Source organism: Fundulus heteroclitus, chromosome 11 (assembly GCF_011125445.2).
Source record: "Fundulus heteroclitus isolate FHET01 chromosome 11, MU-UCD_Fhet_4.1, whole genome shotgun sequence".
In the NCBI taxonomy this organism is placed as follows: Eukaryota; Metazoa; Chordata; class Actinopteri; order Cyprinodontiformes; family Fundulidae; genus Fundulus; species Fundulus heteroclitus.
Window position 1 is genome coordinate 4964138 of NC_046371.1, and position 26692 is coordinate 4990829.

Sequence of the window (26692 nt, forward strand, 5' to 3'; positions counted from 1 at the left end):
TCCAGGTTTTCTCTGTTTGTAGATAATGATTCTCACCGTGGTTCACTGCAGTCAAAAAGCCTTAGAAATGACTTTCCACTGATCGATGGCAACGACTTTGTTTCTTCATCTTTTCTTAATTTTCTATAGACTATATAAATGTTGCCAGACAGGTTCTATTTAAGTGATGTCCTGATTCGGCAGGTCAGGCAGTACCATCACCAAGATGTTACCAGTGAAATCAAATGCTGCTTTAAAACAAAAAAAAGTGGTTAATTTCAGTTAATTCTTGACTTAACAGTGAGGCACTTTCTTTATTTTTTTACCCAGATAGGACCCAGTTGGTCCAGGTAGCTTTTCATCCTTCAAAACCTGCATTTTGTGTTTATTCAGGTTATGTTTGTCTCATAAAGTTTGCACGATCGTCTGAAAAACTAGAAATCTTTTTGGGGTGGAAGAGGGTAAATACTTTTTTCATAGCACTTTGGCAAGATTAGAATCTATAAGACACCGAAATAAAAATTATGCCACTTTTTTTAACATGACCAAATACTAACAGTATGATTTTGTCGTGTTATTTTCTCTAATCAGTGGCAAAAATGGGCTTTCAGAAAAGTAAGCCATGGAGGCTGCAGTGAAATGACAAGGACACGGTTAGCTTCAGTCTTTTCATTTGTTAAAAAGAAAACGTCTGCCCGCTCTTATCTTTTTAATTCAAAAAACTCATCCAATTTCCAGCACATATTTCCCACACATTCAACTTTATCGGTTTTTACTTCATTTATTCTGACAGCTCATTAATCTCTCCACAGAAACGGTGACAAGAGGCAGAGCAACCGGATGAAAGGACAGTCAGGGACACGGAGTCGTTGAACCTTTGAGACAATTTTATTTATTTAAATCTGAATTCATTTACAGCAGTTCCACTGAAGAGAGAAAAAGGGGGGGGGGGGGTTTGAATGACGCCTTAGCCACATGAAGACCTACGGTCCGACCTAGTGTATGTACAGGGAGGAGGATGCAGCTGGACAGTGCAGAAGGCACAGAGTTGGCTTAATACTTGCGTAAAAGCGCTGCTAACGTGACGGGGAGGATACGACGGAGTAATGGCAGCACTGCATTCAAAGTTGTTTATAAAGCAACCATCAGTTCAAAACGGTTCAACTTAAAAAGGAGCGTGATACGATGGAATAAAACTGCATTGAAAACCTTGTAAGTGATCACTTGATTTGTTTCTTAAGCCGGTGCGTTTTACAATATGCGTAGCAAAGAAAAGCAAAACTGGGCAACGTTAAGGCAATCTGCAGAAAAATTCAGAGGCAATTCTATCGATAGAAATCACTCAAGGATGGATAGGAAGCAGGAAAACTCAGGCTGCAAGATGATAAAAACGACAGTTTGGCAACAACTATCACCCAGATGCCACCCGAAGTTTCTGCCTGTCCAAAAAAACAAAAACAGAAAAAAGAGCTGCCAGACTCCAAAGCAAAAATCTGATAAATCAGCTGTGAAAGCAAATAAAGATGATAAAGTTAACAGATTGATCGACAGCCGAATCAGGAAGACTTGTACAACAGTATCATTCAGAAAACAAAAACAGCTTTCAACCATTCACCAACAAACAAACAAAACAAAAAAAAACAAGAGCATTTGATACAAGAAAATTAAATTTACCACAGAAAAGACACATCTTAGAACATAAATGTCATGTAAATACCACTCAAACAAAAACAGGATTCAAGTAAAGCCTTTCAAACTGGAAAAAAACAAAAAAACAAATATAGTTTAAACTCACTTGGAATTGTTGCATCTCAGATTTAGATTATGCTGCTTATAAAAAGTACATTCAACAGGTACATTAAATATGAAACAAAATTATAGTACAGAGGTAAGTCAAAAGTTACCAGTAACTGCTACTGGGAAACAAAACCTTAAAACGTAAGCGGCGACGCAGTAGACCTTAGATTTCTCTGCTTCTCCTCCATAGAGACCGTTTGGAGGTGAGATCATAATAAAGTTAGTTTATTTTCCTGTTATAGAAGAAAATCAACAAATGTGAGAGGAAGGATACCGATGCAGCCAATGCATTTTTGATAAATGAGTTCATCAAAAAGAAATTTAAGCCCCTAGAAAAACAGCAACTGCTCCAAAACTCTGAGCGGCGTGGGAATTATTACGTCGCTGCAGTGTTTAAAGCCGGAGATGCCATGGGTTAAGGAAAGCTTTCAGTTCCAGTTTGGACAAAAAAGGAACATAATGGGAGTGATTTACACTCCTCAGTCTGGGTGTATTTAACAGAAAACAGCAGCAAAAGACACGTTGAGTGAAAACGAACAGAAAGGCCCAAGTTTGATGTATAAATTGTGCAAGTGTTTAAAAAAATAAGTGGATCAAATTGGTTTAAATTGAAAGATTTCAGAATTTTCTTATCTTATGTGACGTCCAACGACTTTTTTTGTTCAAGGAATCCGTGTTTCTGCTGCAAAGACGGCCGCAGTTTCTCCCTCTGCTCTCTAAATCCCAACATAGTCCCAGTTTTATAAATATCAGGATCAAAAATCCTGCATGAGTCACACATTTTGATCCTGTTTTGTTTCTCTAAAGACAGGAAGCGAACCCACTGGATAGGAATCAGCTTTTATCTTTCCAGTTTTAAAACCAAACGGTCTCTGTGAAGGAGAACTTCAGAGAATGTCCATCTACAGCCACTTTTATTTATCTACACGTCTCCCATGCTCACGTTTATTCACACAGATGTGGGTTTTTGCACATTTTAACAGATTTGTGTTCAATCATAAATATGTGGAACGTATATTAAACGCAGTGAAGCAGTCGCAATTAACAGGTCAGCAACACTTATGTAGAAACGCATCTGCGAGTGCTGGCAAGTGTTTCCTTATTTTTATTTTTTTTTAAATTGTCCTCAACATAAATGTAATTCCACCTTTTCTTCTTTAGGAAGGACGCAGTCAAGCGGTTCATTTATTTGTGTTTTACCTTTTATTAGAACTAGCTAGTAAGTTACTATATTCCTTTTTACACGGATGCTAACCAGGTTGTTCAACTTCAGACAGAGTGATCTTATGAAAGGTGTGCGGGGGACAAAATGTGCCAGAAATATGAAGGCGCACTCAACATAGATGTGCAACCGATGTGAAATTGCACCATCGGGTTTCTCAGAAAATGCTAAAATCCAAAGATGATTTGAATGTTGAGTCAAAGTTCCAGTGTGTGACATCATGGGGTGAGAAAAAAAATAAAGAAATGGGTGAATATTTAGATAAAAGTGAAAAAAAAATGTATTGCTTTTATTATGCAGGAATAATTACGGTATTTCTAATAATCTGCCTTCTCTCCATGATAACGTAGTTTCTGGGGTGCTGGTTTGGTTGCAGTTTCTCAATTGTGCCACCGGGGGTCACTATATACACACAACACACTGGAGCTTTAAATAAAAAACAAAACAACCAAAAAAAGCAACAGCAGGCCTAAAATTGTGGAAGAGCGAACCAAAGAAACATTTTGGTTGTGAAGGTACGAAGGCGGACGGGCCAGATAACGAGGTCTCCTCTGATTTAGCCGGTCCACCTCTGGTAAGGCAAGATGTTATTGCGTTGTTTTATTTTTTTTTTATTTATTGTATTCCAGTTGCGGCTGGGAAGATGCTAGTTAAAATATTGATGGGTGATGAAAGACACTGACGAAGGAAAAACAAAAGACAAGAGATGTCTTCAGGGTGAAAACTGCTCATGGCAACACAAACCACACAGAGAAGTTTTACAGCTTATTCAGCTGCTTTTAAAACGCAGCAAAGCTCAACCGGAGAGGACTGGACTCCCTACTGCAGATATTTTATCTATACTAACGGACACGGTGCAATGTCCTCCACACTTAAGACAGAAAATGAGGAAGTTTTCCAGGAAAAAAAAATAAAATTGTACTTTAAATCAACTGGATGAATTAAGTTTTTGACCAGATTTGGTTGTGTTTTGCGCCTGTTTTTCAGGAAAGACGGCCATTTCAACATACACCCCAACATCGTCATCAATTATAAACTAAAATGACCCAACATGCCTCAGAAATCTGTTTAAAGATGAGACTGTAGAGTTATTATCTGTTTATCTAGTAGTCCTGGCATTGCACATGTGGACCCAGAAAGGGCTCAGTGGGGGGGGGGGGGGGCGCTAAACAGTCCCAAACAAAAAAAAAAAAAAACAAGAAAGAGGTTTTTGCACAGAATATCCAACAAATATTTACACCACAGATACAGGCACTTGTATATCTTTGGTTGGAGGAACCCAACATTGCGAGAGTAATGCATTCACAGAGCGATTGTGCCCCTTATTGTATTTCCAGGGATCACTAGGCAACTGGGATGTGTATTTTTTTTTATTTTTTTTATTCCTTCTGTGTCTCTGAGTCCATGTTACAGGTAACTTTTGGCAGAGCTCTCCGGCGTCTTTTTAACCCTCTGACAGCGCCACCTGCAAAGGCAAAAAAACACATTGTTCAGTTTCAGTTCAGCTTTCACCAGAGAACGAAAGAGAAAGATTGCTTAGACGTGACCAAAGACGTCAGAGAAGAGAGAAGTTTAGTCACGCTAAAGAGCTTTTCAGAGGTAAAAAAAAACATCTGCGTTATTAAATAAACAGCCACGAGTATAACAGTTCACTGCAACAAGCTTTAATGGCCTTAAAAATATTAAAAAAAAATATGATTCGCTGCTTCACGCCTGGGGAGGTTGCCGCCAGTGCAGAGCTTGCTCCACTTTAGTGGAAGGTGCATGCAAGTTTCACATGACTAATTAAAATAAGTGCGATAATTTGCGTATGCATGGGTGGTGTGGGGGTAAAAAATTCACAGTAACATAAAAGTAGCACCTTAGGCCCAGTTTAAAAAGTCTATCTGTTAAAAAAATAAATAAAAAAGTTGCTATTGGGGTGAGTTACACTTTAAACTAATCATTCTATTCTATTCTTTTTTTGGACATTTCTGGGTTGTTTTAATGTGTTGCAGGAAAAATGACACCTAGTGGCAGGATGCTGCTACTACACGGTTGAAAAAAAAAAATCAACATTCACCACTGAAGGAACAGTTTAAGCCACTTTATATACTTTAAAAGAATAAATGCTTCTACTTTATGGCACAATATGCATTTTTTGGCTCTTGAGGGCCGGATAAATTGGCTTGACGGGCCGGATTCGGCCCACGGGCCATGAGTTTGACACATGTGTTATATGTTAAATATGTTAATTAACAAAACGCAATGAAACAAATCTCCTTGGAGCACAGAAAATCAGATTTCCAATAGATGATCCAGGACTGCAGTCTTACACTCATCTGATCTGCGTCAGATTTACTGAGAAATGCATAAAAAAAAAAAAAAAAAAAAAACATGGATAACATTTTTAAGCAGACTTCAAACATTGAGAAAAGCACCAGTAACCAACAATAACGCCTCTACTGTCTTCACAGCTACGGCTCACGTCCCAGAAAATGAATAACCGACTTTAATGTTATAGCTGACTTCACCCCTGACTTTCTAGGGGTTGTGGGCGTTATGAGATATAGATCGGAGTCAGATTGCACCATTAAAGGCGGGCTCTCCTCAGCAGGCAGACTCTCAGAGGAAATAAAACACACGATAAAACAATCTGTGGGCACCGCTTCTCTCTCACAGTTTCTATTTTAACTTCACATTGAAACATAGAGAGGATCTGCACTGCAATGTGCGACGTAAAAACATTAAAACAGCTAAAAAGCACATATAGCTACAAATAAAATATCTGACTGTGGACGGGTTTTACAGTTTATAAGCCATCACCAACATTTGAGCCGTTGTAGGTACCAGATCGCCTCGGGTCCTGCGTCTTCTGATGACGTCACTATACATGGTTGGTTTAACGTTTGCTCAATTGCGCAAAATATTGTAATTGGTCTGGACAACTTACTAAAGTAATTATAGCGGGGTGTAGGTTTTATTCGAGAGCGGGATTGCGGTTTGTAAACTGACAATTTTACGAAGAAAATCTCCATGGTCCCTGCGCCTCCTGATGACGTCACCTTATGGCAACACCACTCAAACAAACTACGTAGAGCCCGCGGTCTGCATTTGTAACGAATCAATTTTATTTAGTTAATTTAGCGGTTTCTTTTTTCTCAAAAGCTTGAACAAATATTCAAGCCATTTTACAAATAATATGTTTGGAAGAATATTGTCAACAAAAATGGAAGGGCTAGCCAGACTAATTTATCCAGCATATATCTTAAATGTACCAAATACCACAATAAAAAAATAATCAAATTCATCACAATTTCATCTGGAATAATAAAAAAACATGTGATCAGAAAGAACAACATCAGTACAAAAAAGGAGGAATGAACGTTATTGATTTTACAGTGATGAATGCCGTGATAAAATTAAATTTGGCTGCTGACTTTTATTAAAAATGAAATGAGTTTATGGTTTAGTTTCCCTTCACAACTTAAAAAAAAAATTGGAGGAATTAAATTTCTCTAAGGTTGTAACTTCTTTGATCCTGCAAAATTACCGATTAAATTGTCAGACTACCACACAAGTATTCCAAAATGATGTTAAAAGTTTTCATGCCTCGACTAATTTACAGGAAAATAACATTGACTTGTAACAAATGGAGACCGCGGGCGCATAATCTAGTTTGTTTGAGTTGAGTTGCCATATATAGACGTCATCGGGTAGCGCCCGAGCCAATCTGGTACCTACACCGTCTCCCTCGGTTTAAAGATGAATCATTAAACAAATCTTCAGTGTGACGGCGCAGCACAGCAGGTCTAAAAGTTAACTAACGAGATCGGGAAAAGCTAAAACAAGCCGAAACCACAAAAATTATCCCAAAAAACGAGGAAAAAGAAGCAAAAGGGGAAATAGAAAAGGGGGGAAAAAAAGAAGCCATTTTGTAAGATAAGCATCAAATTATAGGTTTGAAGTAATGAGAGGAAAATCAGCAGTGATTGTATTGTGTCTGAGGACCAATCAGCGGTGGGCTGACGCTTGGCTGAAGCTACCTGTTGAGGTCATAAAGCACTGCTGGTGTCTGTTGTACCTTCTCAGGACAGAAGTCGGGGTTGGGCTGTCGCACTTTGCCAGGCCGCCCCTTTATGACTGCATAGCAGAACATAGTGATGACCATGACAAACAGGAAGTAGCTAGTGTGCATCAGGTGGAGGTTGATGAGGGAGCGGTCGTCCTGGAGAGGGAAGAGTTTCACACGGACAGGTTAAACATCGCAGAGTGACACACATTCAACCGTTCTGTTTTTATGGCTTTAAAAATATTAATCTAACGGCTTTTTTTTTTAAATCCTCCCTCTGAGTGACAGCTACGCTCTGTCAGTGAGACCAGCCGTGTCTAAATAACAGTAAAGCTCTGCAGGTCTTCATGCTGCTCTACTGCCCCCTGGAGGAGGAAACGCGTCATGACGTCGGCCTCATGGCCTCCTGCAGGAGGAGAAATGTCCTAAAATCTGGAGAAATTTAAATCTTTCCAGATTCTAAGACTTTATTCCCATCCATCCATCCATCAACTAACTGACCATCACTATTCATCCATCCATCCATTATCCATCCATTCATCCATCCATCCATCACTATTCATCCATCCATCCATTATCCATCCATTCATCCATCCATCCATCACTATTCATCCATCCATCCATCCATCCATCCTCTAACTGACCATCACTATTCATCCATCCATCCATTATCCATCCATTCATCCATCCATCCATCCTCTAACTGACCATCACTATTCATCCATCCATCCATTATCCATCCATTCATCCATCCATCCATCCATCCATCCATCACTATTCATCCATCCATCCATCCATCCGTCCGTCCATCACTATTCATCCATCCATCCATCCATCCAACCATCTAACTGACCATCACTATTCATCCATCCATCCATTATCCATCCATCCAACCATCACTATTCATCCATCCATCCATCCATCCTCTAACTGACCATCACTATTCATCCATCCATCCATTATCCATCCATCCATCCATCCATCCTCCATCCATCCATCCATCACTATTCATCCATCCATCCATCCATCCATCACTATTCATCCATCCATCCATCCATCCATCCATCACTATTCATCCATCCATCCATCCATCCATCCTCTAACTGACCATCACTATTCATCCATCCATCCATCCATCCATCCTCTAACTGACCATCACTATTCATCCATCCATCCATTATCCATCCATCCACCACTATTCATCCATCCACCCACTCAACCATCCATCCATCCATCCATCCATCTATTCATCCATCCATCCATCCATCCATCACTATTCATCCATCCATCCATCCAACCATCTAACTGACCATCACTATTCATCCATCCATCCATCCATCCATCACTATTCATCCATCCATCCATCCATCACTATTCATCCATCCATCCATCCAACCATCTAACTGACCATCACTATTCATCCATCCATCCATCCTCTAACTGACCATCACTATTCATCCATCCATCCATTATCCATCCATCCACCACTATTCATCCATCCATCCACTCAACCATCCATCCATCTATTCATCCATCCATCCATCCATCCTCTAACTGACCATCACTATCCATCCATCCACCACTATTCATCCATCCATCCATCCATCACTATTCATCCATCCATCCATCCATCCCCTAACTGACCATCACTATTCATCCATCCATCCATTATCCATCCATCCACCACTATTCATCCATCCATCCACTCAACCATCCATCCATCTATTCATCCATCTATCCATCCATCCTCTAACTGACCATCACTATTCATCCATCCATCCATTATCCATCCATCCACCACTATTCATCCATCCACCCACTCAACCATCCATCCATCCATCCATCACTATTCATCCATCCATCCATCCAACCATCTAACTGACCATCACTATTCATCCATCCATCCATCCATCCATCCATCACTATTCATCCATCCATCCATCCAACCATCTAACTGACCATCACTATTCATCCATCCATCCATCCATCCATCACTATTCATCCATCCATCCATCCATCCATCCATCACTATTCATCCATCCATCCATCCAACCATCTAACTGACCATCACTATTCATCCATCCATCCATCCATCACTATTCATCCATCCATCCATCCAACCATCTAACTGACCATCACTATTCATCCATCCATCCATCCAACCATCTAACTGACCATCACTATTCATCCATCCATCCATCCATCCTCTAACTGACCATCACTATTCATCCATCCATCCATTATCCATCCATCCACCACTATTCATCCATCCATCCATCCATCCTCTAACTGACCATCACTATTCATCCATCCATCCATTATCCATCCATCCACCACTATTCATCCATCCATCCACTCAACCATCCATCCATCTATTCATCCATCCATCCATCCATCCTCTAACTGACCATCACTATCCATCCATCCACCACTATTCATCCATCCACCACTATTCATCCATCCACCCACTCAACCATCCATCCATCCATCCATCCATCACTATTCATCCATCCATCCTCTAACTGACCATCACTATTCATCCATCCATCCATTATCCATCCATCCACCACTATTCATCCATCCACCCACTCAACCATCCATCCATCCATTGAGGAAGGACCATTTTACCCAGTACATCAAAAAGTGTTTCTGAACAGGATTACCAACTATAGTAACAGCATAAACGTTTCAACACATTGTTTTAGAGACTTGATGTTAATTTTATCTGGAATCAGTTAAACAGACGGTGAACATTTTCTAACTCTCCAGGCTCGCTCAAACATTGTAGCCAATCAAAGGATTAAACTGTACAAATCTGCCACTATTAGCAATAACAGTGTTACATTAAAACCCCTATTGTCTTCTGAATGTAAATTTTAAACTATAACACAATGTTTCTGTTTTGATTAAGTTATAAAACTTATTATTCAACAGCTGACTTTTACAACATGGAGACAAAGGGATGCTGGTTGAAGATTTACATCTTCTGGTTCAACTTAATTAGGTTATTATTTTAATTTATATATATATATATATATATATATATATATATATATATATATATATATATATATATATATATATATATATATATATATATATATATATATCTCCCAGAACAACCTTTTAAAAAGGGTTGTTGCTTGGAAAGTGACAATTAATCTTATAATAAACATGACACAATTAAGCAAATGGAAATCAGATATTTTTGTGAGAGTAAATGTAAACTTTTAAAGAATATAAAATTTGTTTTTTATTTATCTACTATAGTTTTACATCCCTAGTGATAGGAAGCTATTTTCTTTTTCTAAGTAGTAAAGACAATGGAAAAGCTTGACCTGCAGACCAGAACGCAGCAGGAAAAAGAGGAACGCAGCTATAAAGTTCAACAGATCGCGGCTGACAGAGTTAACGCTTTGCTCGGCTTTGGCAGACAGAGCTATAAAGGGTAAAGCTTAAATTTTCTGTCATTTTTATCAGCTTTCTGCAGGCCTTTTCACCATGCCGCCAATGCAGCAAGGTCACCTGATGCCAGTAAATATGGAAAAGCGATGTAATCAAATGCCTTTCTCCCGTCTGATGGACACCCAAGAGTTTTTGTTCCATGCAAATGTTAAAGATGCAAACACCTCTTCCTCTAATGCATCAACTGATCCAGGAAGTCGCTCCTGGTGAAGTAAACACCATTTGTTTTTGTTTTACATATTCTTTTTTTAGTTATTAATTTCAAATAAAGTAAAAAATATATATACAATTGATCATGAAACTGGCCGTTCAGTTAAAAAAAAAACCTCCTGAAAGAAAACGGCTTTAACTCACGTCTGGAACGATGACGGTGAGCTTGGGGTTAAGAGCGTGATACACTTTGCCAATGGCTCCTTTGTAACACCAGAAGGGGTTGTAGTCCTGACTGTACTTGGTGTCCGAGTCGCGGACGGTGGTGAACACCTTGTACCAAGACGTTGCGTTGGTGTACGTCTCTGGCATGCAGTGGGGCGGCTGCCTGCAAACAAAACAAACACAAAAACACAAACAAAACAAGTGATTTGATGTCCTGTAATGTGACTGATTAATGCATAAATGTTGCTTTAAAACTAACTTAAGGTATGGAGAGCAGTTGAAGAAACACAAATTGTTTATCTGAAGAGAAAGTGAAAAACAAATGAGATGCTGGAGCTCAGAAAGCAACATAAATCTTAGCAGCTTTCAGGCATTCTCTTATTGCAGTTCATTCACAGGCCACTAGAGGGCTATAAAATGACAAAAAGTGAAACTAAAATAATAACAACAACCTAATTATTTAACTACAACAATAATACACCATCCGACATTAGATGAGGCTAAATAAATCTGAAAAAAAAAAAAAAAATAAACCCAGTTGCTGACAGCTCCGTCTACATCAATAAAGCTTAAGGATTAAAATCGATAAAATTAAGAGGAGGAATTTGTCTCTGCATTAAGGCTCATCTGAAAATAATTACAGGCTATGAATGTTAGTGTTCAGTGTTTGCACTTAACTTAATTTTTCCCTGCGCAAATATACAATAAAGAAGGTTTCTGATGCAGTAAGCCTGAGGTTTACTGACATCCCCGTTTCTACTAACTTACAGCAGCGTGTCTGAGGCTACGTCTGCTTTGGTTTCCTTCTCGCATTTCAAAAATTAAACGTATAACTGTGGCTGGTGCACAGCAACGGATTAAAAGCGGCGCAAGAAGATCTACAAGTGTTGAGTCGTTGCCGGGATCCAAGAACCACGACTACACGAGTTGCTGGTAAATCACCTTGGAGCCGGTATGCTGGGGAAAAAAAAAAACGAGGAGCAGCAACCCTGGTGCTTTATCCTAGTTGGCATGCAGAGAGTCTGGATGAAGGCAAAAACCCAACGTTTCAGAATCCACCTCGTGAAATAACACCGATAGGTCCGTTAAACACGCTCAAAATGATAGTAACAGCCAATGTTTTTCCTCTCATTAATTTATAAACTCTGATTATTTGATTATTTCTCTTCAAGCAGCAAAAACTTGCTTGATATTTATTACCAAGTTTAACTTCTGAAGAGGATCTCAGCTCTGTCCTCTAAGATAAACTACTTATTTTAAGATTTTTAGCTTCTGCTTTAGAAAGTGCCTCTGTCTACGTCTTTGATACGGTGGGACGTTGGTTCTAATCCCGGTTGTGTCAGGAAGGACATGCGGGAGCAGCTAAAAGGATTCAGCTTGTGCTTAAAGGCATATAGCCACGTTATATGCTTATAAAAAAAGACCAAAACAGTTTGATCATGATAAAATAAAGTTAGACACACCAAGCCTCCATCTTGATAATGTTTTGGTGGTCCTTTCTGAGGCTAAAGATAATTTGCTCTTAGGCGCGAATACCAAATGTAAACAGATGTGGCGCCATCTAGTGACAGTATCACAGAACTGTCATAATGCCAGTTTGCTTAATTAATAAATCAGAATTAAATAATGCCCGACCCTCTGCAATGCCTCTCAGTAAAGCAGCAGCTCGCTGTGATTGAAGACCAACCGTTATTAATTAAATGAAATGACCTACAGCAACTTTAAGAGCCTCATATCAGAACATGTACTCACATCAGTCAACTCTGCGTCACATCTGAGCCTCGGCAGGTTTAGCGTCCGGTTCAGTGAACAGCAACATTCAGACTGTATTCACAGAAACTTTACAGACTTTTCCCTCTTAGAATCATATTTTTATTTATTTATTTTTTTCCCGCTTGGACCATTCTGCATCGTTTCGCCGGGAGATGCTAATAGACGTTAGCCGCAACCTTGTTTTATCCCCTGCTGCGCATGTGCGGTACCTACTTCCTCAGATATTAAAAATAATAATCACGAAAGGCTTTATTTACTAATAAATTTAGCAAAAACAACTAATACGCCAGCAGGACATGATAATCTTTCATAAAAACGTTGTATACAACCAGAGTGAGCTGCTGACGTATAAATAAATAAAGTCATATAATGTGGTGCTGCTCCTTTAAATCATGGAAAAGGTTCTGGAAACACGGCGACTCTACACTGGGACAGGCTGCCTGTCTGCAGCTGGTCCAACACACAGCTGCACATCTGCTGACCGGTTAAAGGCCGCGTGAGCACATTACTACCCCCCCCCCCCCCCCTGCATGCACATTGCAGGATGGTTTTTAAGACTTTATTTTTGTTTTGTATATGTTTAAATGGTCCGGCACAGCCTAACTTGTAGGAGGTTGGGTAACCTGCTGGTCTCTCATGTCAGGGCGCTTGCTCTTTTTCCAAATTAAAATTCCAGACTTTTTTAAAACTGATATTTTTTTCCCCCCCAAGACCTTAACTTTATGTACTTGTATAGTTGTGTGCCTACTGCCCACTTCATTGGTTGAGATTGTACAAACTGTTTCTTAGAAATGTTAATTTTTTTTTAGGCTAGTGTTCAATGAACAAATGCATTATTCACAGTAAATTATGCTTTTACTGATGAAAACGTTTCAAAACATGAAAATCACAAGTACATGAATTTCACATCAAACAAGTGTTTGATTCCATTAGGCTAATACAGTACGTGACCAGTTAGTAAAATTATAGTTTTATAGCCTACCTTCCTATTTCTCATTTCACAATGCCTTTGAGCATACTGTAAAATTCTACCATACATTTTTTTTCCCCCATACTTTATTAAGACTTTCACACAAAATTCAAGACATTTCATGGTCTGGAAAACAGTGTTTCAAAAGTCCATACTTATTAAGACTTTCAAGACTTGCGCAAGCACCCTGCATCTTCCTCGGTGGCTTCCTCTCCTGCTGCTCCCAAACTTCCACTCACTGTGAGGACGGCCAGCGTCTCGAATGACTTTAAAGGCATACTATGCAACATTTTTCAGTTAATTAATGTGTTCCATACCGTTTTGGATGATTAAATGAGTCATTTCAGGTCGAACAAAGGTTTTCTCGGCCGCCCTGGTGGTCTGTGGGGGAAATACCGTACTTGCAATTCCAAGAGCCCTCGGCCCGCACCCACAGAAGTCTTGCTTTATGGCGAGAACTCCATGTGTTTTTGCCCTGCCATTCACTATATGCACGCGCGAAAGCAACAACAAAGAACCGCGTGTTAACGTCAAATAAACATGCAAGCATATCGAGTTTTATTATTATTATTATTATTAATTTATTTTTTAATGTTGGCGAGATGCTACCGCGGCGGCCGCGGCTTGGCGAGGCGGTGGCGGTAGCGTCTCGCCAACATAAAAAAAATAATAATAATAAAACTGGCGAGGCGGCCGCCGATAGCGCTGTGGGAAACCCTTGATGTTCATACCTTCACTGTGTTATTCATTGTTTTTACTGCCGTTTTTTCCACTTTTCGTTGCGTTCGCCTGTCTGCTAAGCTCAAAACAACCGCGCCTGGCTTCACGGAGAAACCAGAACAGCTGAGCATCTTTATGACAGTGCACTTTTACTTTCGCCCTCTGGGGGGAGCCTCGCTGGAAAATCAACCCCGGTTGCATAGTATACCTTTAAATCTTTTTCTAAATAACTCACGTTTTTAACTTTAAATCCAGCAGAAACGGGCGTTTCCGGCTGGTTTTATTTGCTCTTATTCCATTATTTGCGTGCAAAGCGCTGCGTAAACAAAGCTCGATCGATCGATTTTCCATCCCCGTGCAGACGGGACGATGCTGAGAGCGAACTGCAGGCTTCTCCCAGATGGGGGAAGGATTTGCACCAGAGACACGAAGAGGAGCGGCTCCGGGGAAGCCGGCCAACTCACACTGTGACCGGGAAGATATTGCTGGCTGCCGTGATGGTCATGCACGTGCTGAACACCACCTGCTCGCAGTGGCCGTGCAGCACGCAGTCGTCCGAGTTCCAGGACGCCGGCAGCGTGAACGTGATGTTGACTTCTTCGTGGGCTTCGCGGCCTGAAATGGCAGAAACAAAAGCAGTTTAACAGATTTAAACCCAGAATCTTTTGAGTAATCTTCAAACAAACGTCGCCATATGGATCTACGGGAACTCTTGTTTTTGTTTTATGAAGTTAGGGCAACCATCCAAGTTGCATAACAGGACAATTAGAGAGCTTAAGAAACAACATTATTAAACCACTTCCTTAAAAATGAATTACAATCTGGGTTTGTGGGCTTATGCAAGATTTATCAGATGGGGGGGGGGGGGGAAAGCACTTAAGGAGATTATCAGGCGGACTCCTGGATGTGATCGAGGATTGAAAGGAGAATGAGATGAAGGCAACAGCAGCTACTGGGAATTTGATGACCTGCCAAGCTGAAAAATTAAACCTTTCTAGGTTATATTATTACATGTATCCCCTTTAAAACCACACATTTCGATGCGTTTTAAGAGATGTGAGAAACCAACACAAAGCAGATAACTGGAAGTCGCATCAAAAAAGGGATTAATTAAGTTTTCAACAGGAGGTTTAGTCAGTCCCCGTTCCTCCAACACCCCTAAATAAAATCCAGCTCAGAGGGCCTTTACAGAAAAACTGCAGAGGTGGTCCCTGGTTTTTCTCCTCCTTCTCCCACTGAACCAAAGAAGCTCTTTTCTCGCTCTGACTAGGGCTGAACGATTTTGCAAAATAATCTAATTGCGATTTTTTTTATATATATATATATATTGCGATTTAATGCGATTTTTTTCCAGTTTAATTTATCATGTCTTTTTAAACATATACAAACAACAAATCAATTTGTATCCTCGCTGTGCGGATTAGTTGCTAAAAGACCCACAGCATCTAAACTCAGAGCAGAAATTATTGCGTTCTGACGATTTATTTCAACCAAAATTGCAATTTTGACTTTTCTCTGCTTTAACCACAAGCAACAAAAATTACCTCTAAATAAAGATGTTTGTAAAGAAGGACTATTTAAAACGAGCTTTTAATGTTTCTATTAATCAGAATATTACTCAAGAGAACAGCTTTTAGTTGATTTGGACATCAATCCTTGTTGAAGATAAAGTCCAACCAACAAGCAAGTCTATGTATTAAACTGATTGACCTGTACTTAATGCTATGTATGATTATATAAACTCTAAAACAAGTAATAAAGTTAAATTATCTCACTGCTGCAACTGTCTTCCCTTCCATGTGGAGGCAAACCCACTTTAAACATTTTACCGACACCTAATGGACGTGTCTGATTCAATAATTGTTACATAGCCAAAAATTGCAGACCTCTGCGATTTGGAAATTGCGTTTTATTAATTGCGATTATATTGAAAATGCGATTAATTGTTCAGCCCTAGCCCTGACTCGTTCATTAAGTGCAAGCAAAGCGAGTCAAGACGATTTTTTCTTCTTCTTTTTGAACTGCGGTCTGAAGCTGATTGTTAATATCAGCTGGTTTAAACACAAGTTTTAAGACTTGCCAAACATTTGTTATCATTGTGTTGTGTTTATCATGTAAATGGAGGAAGAAAAAGCAAAATCGGCTTCAAGAATCGGACTCAAAAATGAAATAAATATAAATCGGCAGCACATATCGGGTATCGGTCAGACTGATGTCCAAATAATCGGTATCGGCCTTAAAAAAATCTGAACGAGACAATAACCGTTTTTCTATACCGATGCAAGAAAATGACGTCGGTTATTGTCGTAAATTTCGATATCTGCAAATTTGCCAGGCCAAAGAAGGATGGAGCTGGTTACAAGGCAACACTGGGTTAAAACCTGAGAAACACTTGGGTGGAGGTTCCTCCTCAAGCAGCATGGCAAACCTAAACATACAGACAGAGCTGCATTAGGATGGCTTCACTCAAAGCGCAGTCAATGTGTAAGAACGGTCTAGTCAATGTCCATCTAATCTGACTGAGGTTGACCAGTTTTGCAATGGATACCCGATACCTGGCTGTGCAGTATTGGCCGATACCATCTGTTTAAAATTGATGTGTGTGTGTATAGATGAAGAACTGCATACTACTTAGGGTAGTAGAACTTTTTACTGCCTACCTGGAATGGGTGACAATAGTTGAATAAACTTTTGGCTCTCAAAGGCCCAAATAGTGCAACATTGGTGAAATTATAACATGTATAATAGTAGTGCAACAGTAAGACAGTAAAATCACATTATTAATTGAATAATCTCTTTTAAACCCTGAATTTTGGCTCTCAAATGCCAAAATAGTGCAACTTTCATGAACTTATATAACATGTATAGTACTAGTCGGGAGAGAGAAGGCTGCGTTCAAGTGACATACAAACATTAAAATGGTATCGGTGCCTATTTGTTGGTACTCACCGATACTGTTAAAGAAATGTGAATGTAATCATTTTCTTTTTATTAAGGAATGTTCTACTGTTTTAACTTCACACAGGAAGAAACAGCGGTTTCTCCCAGACAAGGAATGTCTTGCTGTATATCTTAATCCTACACCTCTTTGTGTGCCAAACCCCATGTTGTAAAACCCCCCCTTGCCTTTTGATTTCTCTCTTAACCCCCATGGTGTGAACCCCTGACTCCTCTTGCCACTTCTTTGATGTCTGATAATAAAAGGCAAAAAGAGACAGAGGTAACCAGCGCAGTCGAACTCAAGCTTGTGATAGAACAGGCCTCACGCTCCTGGTTCTTCTGCCCTCTTTCTGAAGGAAGAGTCTAAACTTGTGTCTGTGTTGGTTTTTCTTACCACCATTTTAGTGCGGATCGAAGTCTGCAGTTGGAGCACGACAATGCTGTGTGCTTTAACTCAGTAGGTGAAGCAGCATAATCTTGCATATGCAGAAAAAACAACAACAATATACCCAGTATATTAAATAAGCAGCGACTGAGAAAACCCTTGTCTGACACTTTTATGGCGCGTCACAGAGGACGGGTTTGCAGAGGCGATGATGCAACGGAAACACTCGAAGGACGCAGCGTTGAACTTTGATGGCGAGTAGAAAGCTGCTGATAACATGTCGGCACATAACCAGATTCAGGGATTAAATGCCACTGTAATCTATCTTTTTAATACATACAGCCAAAACCTCTTGTGATCTGTTAAATTAGTCTTGATCAATAGGTATCCCCCCCCTCCCTCCTTCCTGAAGGTATTTTTTACTTACTCTCTTACTGGGAGGGAGGAGGTTATATGCATCACCATATTTAAACACATAAATGACTACAGTGACGTCTAAAGAGCGTGAACACATTAACATTTATAGCGTGTTAAGAGATGCATTGATAGAAAATGTATTTGATCACAATTAATCAAATACAAAAAGTCTGATACTGACTGTAGTTTAATATTTGGTAATCTGAGATCTACTGTATACCAAATATTAGCGATGCACCGACATGAAAATTTGGGCCGATATCGATTTCCGATATTAATATTGCTGTTATGTGCGATAACCGATGTTTACCGATATGTGTGTGTACATATATACAAATATTTATATCTCTGTGACCCCCTCACCTCCACTTCTATAAACACAGCTATGAAGGGCAACTAGCTGGAAATAAACATCGGACGTTAATATCGGGCCAGTTTCCTTATTGGACCGATACCGATATGTTAAAGAATGACTAACATTGGCCGATGCCGATGCTTATGCAGATATATCGTATGTCCCTACCAAATGTTTAACTAGAAACTCTAAAAATTGTAAATTACTTCACACAAACTAAGTTAAAAGCAGGAAAAGTAAAAAGTATGAAGATACCACGGGATGGTTGATATAACTTAACTTTCTTTGTGTCCTATAGGAAAGGAAAAGGAGGTAAAAAAGCAGGATAAAACTTTCCGATAGCTAAAGGATTACTCCTCCAGGAAGATACCTTGCAGAGTTATGGTGGACCAGCAAGAGATCGGCCTGAACAACATTTAGGCAACTATTTTTTCTTCTTTTTTTTTCTTGTTTTTCCTTTTTTTTCTTTTTTTCTTCTTTTTTCCCTTTTTTTATTACTTTTTTTATTACTTTTTTTTCCCTTCAGTTTTAGAAGAAAAAAAACTATTTTTTCTTGTTTTTCCTTTTTTTTTTTTCCCTTTTTTTATTACTTTTTCCCCCCCTTTTTTTCCCCTTCAGTTTTAGAAGAAAAAAAAACTATTTTTTCTTCTAAAACTGATTTGGGACAGAGGTTGCTCCTTTTTTTTAGATCCCTCCACATCCCAGTGATGTCCCAGAATATTTTCCATCTAAAATGCAAACTGACTTTTTCCTCTGTGGCCTCGATACTCAAGGTGATTTTTACACGCAGACCATATAGAAAACCAACATCTGGAGCAATTTCAGGTCTTCCAGGTTACTGAAACTGTTCCTGTGACTCTCTGAGCTGATTGGCTCTCCTGTGGGATTTTCACCTCTACGTTCAGGTTTCTGTCTGCTGACGCTACATTTCAACAAACCGCTTTGCTTTGCGGAGCCGATTTTTTTATCTGCAAAAGTTTGACTTTCACTGTTGGTGACATTTAAAGCAGTTTTGAACTTGATAGAGATTTCCACAGAGAGATTAAGGTGACCTTTCCAAGGAAAACCACCTTCACCTGCACCAGCGACGTCCTGTTGGTTTAGGATTAAGTCCACAGTGATGCTAAATATTTGCACGCCTCTGTATTTGCTTTGCCCAATTGTTCGGGGAAATCGGCTATTTAACACAAGGGTTACGCCCCGCCTGCACTAACTGCAGGAACATAACTTAAACGTTAAATAAGAGAGGTGAAAAGGAGCTTTTCTTAGTGGAATCTAACGCGGCGGACGTGGGAAAAAATGTGATCAGCTCACAGCAGTTCACCTGTGTGATGAAATAAAACATGTACATTTAAAAAAAAAAGATGCAACATTAATGCATAAATGTGCACGCCTCTAAAATGCTCCTTTGTTTCTGCAGCTGTTGATTAATTTTGAGGTCACGTCTGCCACCAGTTATAGTGGATCTGACTAACCTGAAGTAAAGTTCAGATGTCCTGGAGTGGTTTCTCCAGATAATCGCTCATTTTCATCCTTTTAGCTCAGTGGCCTCAAACTTCTGCAACTTTTTAAATGCTGCTCTGCTTCAGCACACCCGACTAATTCATTATCAGAGCTCTGGAGAGCGGTTTAGACATTTGATTGAGGCGTGCGGGGCAACAAACACGTCTAAAGGTTGTGGGACATCGACGGTGGAGGAGTTGAGTTTGAGCTGAAGCCGCAGTTTGCAGAAAGGCACGAGGTAATCCTGTCCAAAAACTCTTTTTTTTTTCTTTTTTTTTTAAGATAAGATAAGCTAAGCTTTATTGATCTCATATTGGAGAAATTCACTTGTCACACATTGGCTTAGTGATCAAAAGAAGGTGCCAAAAGGAGGAAAAGGTACATAAGGTATAAACAGTCCATAAACTGTATAAACGCATCTATCTATCTATCTATCTATCTATCTATCTATCTATCTATCTATCTATCTATCTATCTCTATATATATATATATATATATATATATATATATATATATAGATAGATAGATAGATAGATAGATAGATAGATAGATAGATAGATAGATAGATAGATAGATAGATAGATAGATAGATAGATAGATAGATAGATAGATAGATAGATAGATAGATAGATAGATAGATAGATAGATAGATAGATAGATAGATAGATAGATAGATAGATAGATAGATAGATAGATAGATAGATAGATAGATAGATAGATAGATAGATAGATAGATAGATAGATAGATAGATAGATAGATAGATAGATAGATAGATAGATAGATAGATAGATAGATAGATAGATAGATAGATAGATAGATAGATAGATAGATAGATAGATAGATAGATATAGTGCTTATATACAGATGGATTGACATTTTTGTTATACTGGTTAAAATCGTCCTTCTGTCCTGAAAATACTTGCTAAATTATGTTTTCACAAAAACAGTACACTTGACGTGAATGGAGAAAATTAAAGGAAGGGTTTTTTCCTGCATGAGCGTGCAGGAAAAACAACTTAAGCATCATCAAATTTAACATATGACACATCAATGTGAGATCAATGACTTTCTCCAATGTGAGATCAATAATATCTTATCAGACCTTAAAGGAGAAATCCATACCCAGAAGTGGACCAGAACAGGTTACAGCTAGACAATGCTGGCTCACTTTGTCCAACATGTAGATTAAACCCCATGGAAAGATCAGGTGGCCACAGCTAAAAGGAACGGATCACACTCCTATAGCGTAGAAATACCCACAGAGAAACATCCTACCTGACAGGCCGACCTGCTGCCCCAGCACTGTGGCGTACAGGTGGGTGATATTGCGAGAATAGCCTCCGAACGGGCGCTGGGGGTCCAGCGTGAGGGTGATGGAGACGGAGATGTTAATGGGACCCGAGTCCTCCAGCAGCAGCGGCGGCTGGGTGCTGGAGCGCGCCTGACCGCTGGTCACCACCAAGCTCTCTGGAGTAGTCGACTCGTTCAGGCCGTGCTTTATCGTCTCGTTCTCCGACACGCAGAGATCCAGGTCGTTGAAGCGCAGCAGAAACGTGTTCCAGTCCTGGGAAAAGAGCGACAGGCCTTTTAAAAAAACACAACTTTTTTTTAAATAGAATTTAAAATTCTCCTTCTAACGTATTAAGCCCTTAATAATCAAGCTCCATCATATATCAGAGCTCTGATTACCCCGTATGTTCCTAACAGAGCACTTCGCTCTCAGACTGCAGGTCTGCTGGTGGTTCCTAGAGTCTCTAAAAGTAGAATGGGAGGCAGATCCTTTAGCTATCAGGCTCCTCTCCTGTGGAACCAACTCCCAGTTTTGGTCCGTGAGGCAGACACCCCGTCTACTTTTAAGACTAATCTTAAAACTTTCCTTTGTGACAAAGCTTCTAGTCAGAGTGGCTCATGTTATCCTAAACTACCTCTATAGTTAGGCTGCTATAGGCTTAGGCTACTGGAGGACATCAGGGTCTATTTCTCTCACTCTGCTGAGTTCTCCTACTGCTCTCCAATCTGCATTGCTTGTTGTTAATTCAGCTTTTAACTTTTTGTTCTCTGTCATTTTTCTCTTCATAGAAGGTACACCTGGTCTGGCGTTCTGTTAGCTGTGACATCATCAGGGGAGGCAGATCATCCTCTATTACCATCTAACATAGAAAGTACTCCTGGGTCAATGTGAGCTTCTGAGCTTTCTGTGTCTCTGCTCTGTCTTCTCTAAGCCCCAGTCGGTCGAGGCAGATGACCGTTCATACTGAGCCCGGTTCTGCCGGAGGTTTTTCCTTCCCGCTTAAGGGGTGTTTTTTCTTTCCACTGTCGCTTCATGCTTGCTCAGTATGAGGGATTGCTGCAAAGCCATCAACAATTCAGACGACTGTCCACTGTGGCTCTACGGTTCTCCAGGAGTGAATGCTGCTTGTCGGGACTTTGATGCAATCAACTGGTTCCCTTATATAGGAAATTTTTGACCAATCTGTATAATCTGATTGAATTTGACGTTGTAAAGTGCCTCGAGATGACATGTTCATGAATTGGCGCTATATAAATAAAACTGAGTTGAATTGAAATCCATAATTCGGATTAGATTTCAAACCTATTAAAGTTTGATTCGAGGTCGCTGCATGTTGCCGTTTTTGATTTACATCCCCCGCTTACGCTCAAATGCAAATCTTTGACGCGTGCATCTGCTGAACGTCGGCGTCGAAGGCCAGAGCGGCACGACATCCGTGTTTGCCTTCACTTCCGCCAGGCTGCAAGGCCAGCCTCAGATTTACATTAGCGTCAAAGGGACAAGGCTTTCATTCACCGTACTCTAATTAAGGAGCAACTTTCAGCCTCGCAGAGATGTTTACGAAAGATTACGGCTGGACGGAAAAAAAAGCATATCGATAAAATAGAAATCATATTGATCGATATCGATAATTCTAGACAAATTCAGACACATATTTAAAGTGCATTTTATGCTGTTGCTTAACGACCTATTTTTAGATACAGATGCACACAAACACTGAACTCAAACTCAACCCAATATTTAATCAACCTTTTTACCAAGTTTTTGAACTCTTTAAAGGGGGCGGAGCATTCCTGGGTCTGCGTTGTGATTGGTTGGGAGGATGTAGAGACTTCTATTAACCTACATGATTGGCTAGAATGCAAAAAGGAAGGAAAACTGTTCTATTGAACTTTTTATTTACCTTTTTTTTTTCTATGATCGATATATATATGGCTATTGAATTATCGTCCAGCCCTACAAGAGATAATGCAATAAAAAGAGAACGTGGCGACGTTCTACAGCAGATTAAACACACAGATAAACTCTGGATCTTGTCTTTGTGTGGATCATGTTTACCTCCGTCAGTTCTGGAGACTTTATCTCCTTGATCTTAAAGAAATAACCGATGGTGAGGAAGGCGATGGCCACGGCGCTGACGCTGATCATGAAAATGACCAGAGGTGGACGGTTGTTGATGTAGCCTCTTAGGTTCTCTATGGGATTTAACAGGTAAACCTGCACACAAAGACAGAAAAGACAAAAAAACAAACGCGTTGACATCAGTGGCGCTCTGGTTCTGCTCATTTCTTCCACTGGCCGATGCACACGTTGGCTTTCGTACCCAAACCTTTAAATGAATCCACTGGTTGGAGGCGGCTGGAGCATATTAGTGGCATGGAGACGACCTCATTAAGCACATTTGTTGGAAAGCTGAGGTCAATCTTACTTGCCACGCCCCAGCTCTGACTAGGGCTGAACGATTTTGGAAAATAATCTAATTGCGATTTTTTTTTTCTTAATATTGCGATTTATGGCAATTTTTTTTCCCCCAGTTTAATTTATCATGTCTTTTTAAACATATACAAACAACAAATCAATTTGTTTCCTCGCTGTGCAGATTAGTTGCTAAAAGGCCCACAGCGTCTAAACTCAGAGCAGAAATTATCGCGTTCTGCCTACAATATATTTCAACCAAAATTGCAATTTTGACTTTTCTCTGCATTAACCACAAGCAACAAAAATGGCCTCTAAATAAAGATGTTTGTAAACAAGGACTATTTAAAACAAGCACTTTTAATGTTTTTATCAATCAGAATATTATTCAAGAGAACAGCTTTTAGTTGATTTGGACATCAATCCTTGTTGAACATAAAGTGCAACCAACAAACAAGTCTATGTATTAAACTGATTGACCAGTACTTAATGCTATGTATGATTATATAAACTCTAAAACAAGTAATACAATTAGATTATCTCTGTCAACTGTCTTCCCTTCCATGTGGAGGCAAACCCACTTTAAACATTTTACTGACACCTAAAGGACGCGTCTAATTCCCTAATTGTTACATAGCCAAAAATTGCAGACTCTGAGATTTGGAAATTGTGTTTTTTTTTAAATCGCGATTATATTGAAAATGCGATTAATTGTTCAGCCCTAGCTCTGATAATCAAGAAATAAGTTAAATCAGACCCGTCTGTCAACATGAAGTAGGCGGCTAAGAGTTCCTAACAAGCAATATTATGCCTCCATCTAAAGAAATGAAAGAACAGACGACACAAAGTCACTGATATCTGTAGTCTGGACAGGGGAGAATAACGAAAACAGTGGAAAATTTTTCTCATGGATAAACCTCACAGACACAAACACCTACAGGTGCTTACAGACTCACTTCTATACAGAAAACCCTGTTATTATCTTCAGCTGTCACTTTATACATGTTGTATTAAATAATACTGTATATTCTTCAGTGATGGTATCAAGGCGTTGTTGTGCCAGTTCAGACGTGACAGAAAGCGGTAACGGACTACGTTACCCATGATGCAATGTGGTCAAAATGGCCACCAACTCATGTGGTCAAAATGGCCACCAACTCCCATCACGCAACACGGCAAAATGGCCGCCGATCAAGGAAACGGCATCAATTCGGGACGTAACGGACTGCGTTACCCATGATGCAATGTGGTCAAAATGGCCACCAACTCCCATCACGCAACACGGCAAAATGGCCGCCGATCAAGATAAGGTTGCTATAGTGATGGCTATAAAAGCCGATCACACACGATGAGCTTCCTTCTTCCCTGGCTTTTAGCCAACCCGAGAAGACACGCACAGCTGATTCCCACGCCACGTGTTCGATTGCTCGCTGGACCGAGATTTTTCGACGCAACGGTTATTCCCTGCTTTATAACAGGAGGTCGACTTAAATAAGTACTTTTAAATTCCCTCTGATCAAAAGACTGAGAGACGCCGCATCTCCCACTGATCGAAGAGGACCCCGCTTTTGTCTGGCCAACAAAGCGACTGTGGACCCGGAGGAAGAAACGAAGCAGCTTCTTCCCATCCCGGTCCCGCTGCAGCCTGTGGACAACTGCGCTCGTCGAAGCGCGTCCAGAAAGCCACACTCGGAGCGTTCCGGACCAGCCCCGAGGCAACTCAAAGTAACGGGGTTTTTCCCCTTTCATTTCTGTCTCACCAACAGGGTGTTTAGAAGTGCCTGGGCAGGCGGTAGAACTTTGTAGGTGTTGGTTAATGCTTTTATTCCACAACGAAGTTGGAATTACTTTGCTGAACATTTTCTTTGTATGTGCATGTACTTTACAATTGATTCTGCTGTGTTGATTTGTGATTCATCAATAACCCCGCCGTGGGTTACCGATATATCTCTTTGCATCTTTTTCCCTGCTTTTCCCCCCTCTCTCTTTTCGCTTCTTATCAGTTTAATTTCTTTGTCCGAGCTCAAGTCGCGGGCTTTGCTTTAAACTCCTAGTTAGCCCCCCCCTCTCGAAACGAGGTATTGTCCCATCAGCGTAAGCGTGGTTACGTTATTAGGACCTCCCCTCATACGTCATCGTAGCAGCCATCTTGGGAGGGTCACGTGTATCTGGACTGTAGGTAGCTTAGCTGAACTAGCTTTGTGTAAGACATCAAAGCGTCCAGTGAGATTCCCGAAGCTGTTCTGTCTGTCAATGCTGATACGTGAAATGCCGATGTTTCGAGGGCGGTGTTAAACAACTTTGAGTTAAGTTAAGATCTGCTAACCGCTCATTTTAATCCATTGTTTATTTTCGTTTTGTTTTTTATTTCCACATATATATTTTGCATGTTTTAGTTTAGTAATGAGTAAGAATTCCAAAGTTGTTTGAATCAGAGAATTACTGTAACAGGGAATTGCTTTTGGTTCAATAAAACCAACCACTGCGGAATAGACATTGTTTTGTGTTCAGTCCAATTCACAGTTGCCTGGGTATTCAGAAATCAGAGCTAACCTCCTTTGGAGTTAACATCTGACATTAATACAGAGACAATATCATTGGATGGTGATAAGGAATAAGGATTTAAACTCTAATTGCAGTTACATTGGGGTTCTCACCGCCTGCTGGATAAACCTGGTCGGTTAACAGTCCGACCTGATCATTTATTCCAGCATAAATGAGTTCATAACAGAAAGTTAACTAATGCATTAGTGGTATAAATACTTATAAGCTTATAGCTAACATCACCACCATTTGAACTATATTTGTTATAGCGAAATTTTGAGTTGAATGATTTATTATTTAAATTATAATACCAAATTATAATTAATAATAATAATAAGCATATTCAACCAGCTTATGGCATAGCATAAATTGGCTTTTCCCGGTGTGGGCTGGAGTCTACTTATTGGCGTTCCTTTAGACTAAATCGAATAACCAGCAACTTATGAATTGAATGAACACAATCCATATTCCAGCATTTTGACTGCTCG

The 26692-nt window shown here is 39.8% G+C and overlaps 1 protein-coding gene across 2 annotated transcripts in view; it reads right to left on the reverse strand.

The window, feature by feature from the left end:
* Nucleotides 1-851: 851 nt before the first annotated feature.
* Nucleotides 852-26692, reverse strand: part of tmem248 (transmembrane protein 248) — a 37481-nt gene continuing 11640 nt past the window's right edge. Inside the window, exons 2-7 of one of the 2 annotated variants that reach the window (XM_036142769.1) lie at nucleotides 23304-23462; nucleotides 21230-21518; nucleotides 14817-14967; nucleotides 10869-11052; nucleotides 7062-7205; nucleotides 852-4463 (exon numbers count right to left, since the gene is read on the reverse strand). In XM_036142769.1, coding sequence (XP_035998662.1) covers nucleotides 4443-4463; nucleotides 7062-7205; nucleotides 10869-11052; nucleotides 14817-14967; nucleotides 21230-21518; nucleotides 23304-23462 — 948 coding nt within the window. In that variant the 3' untranslated portion in view covers nucleotides 852-4442. Of the gene's footprint in view, nucleotides 4464-7023; nucleotides 7206-10868; nucleotides 11053-14816; nucleotides 14968-21229; nucleotides 21519-23303; nucleotides 23463-26692 lie in introns of both variants that reach the window. The other variant, XM_036142768.1, reaches the window with a different exon arrangement.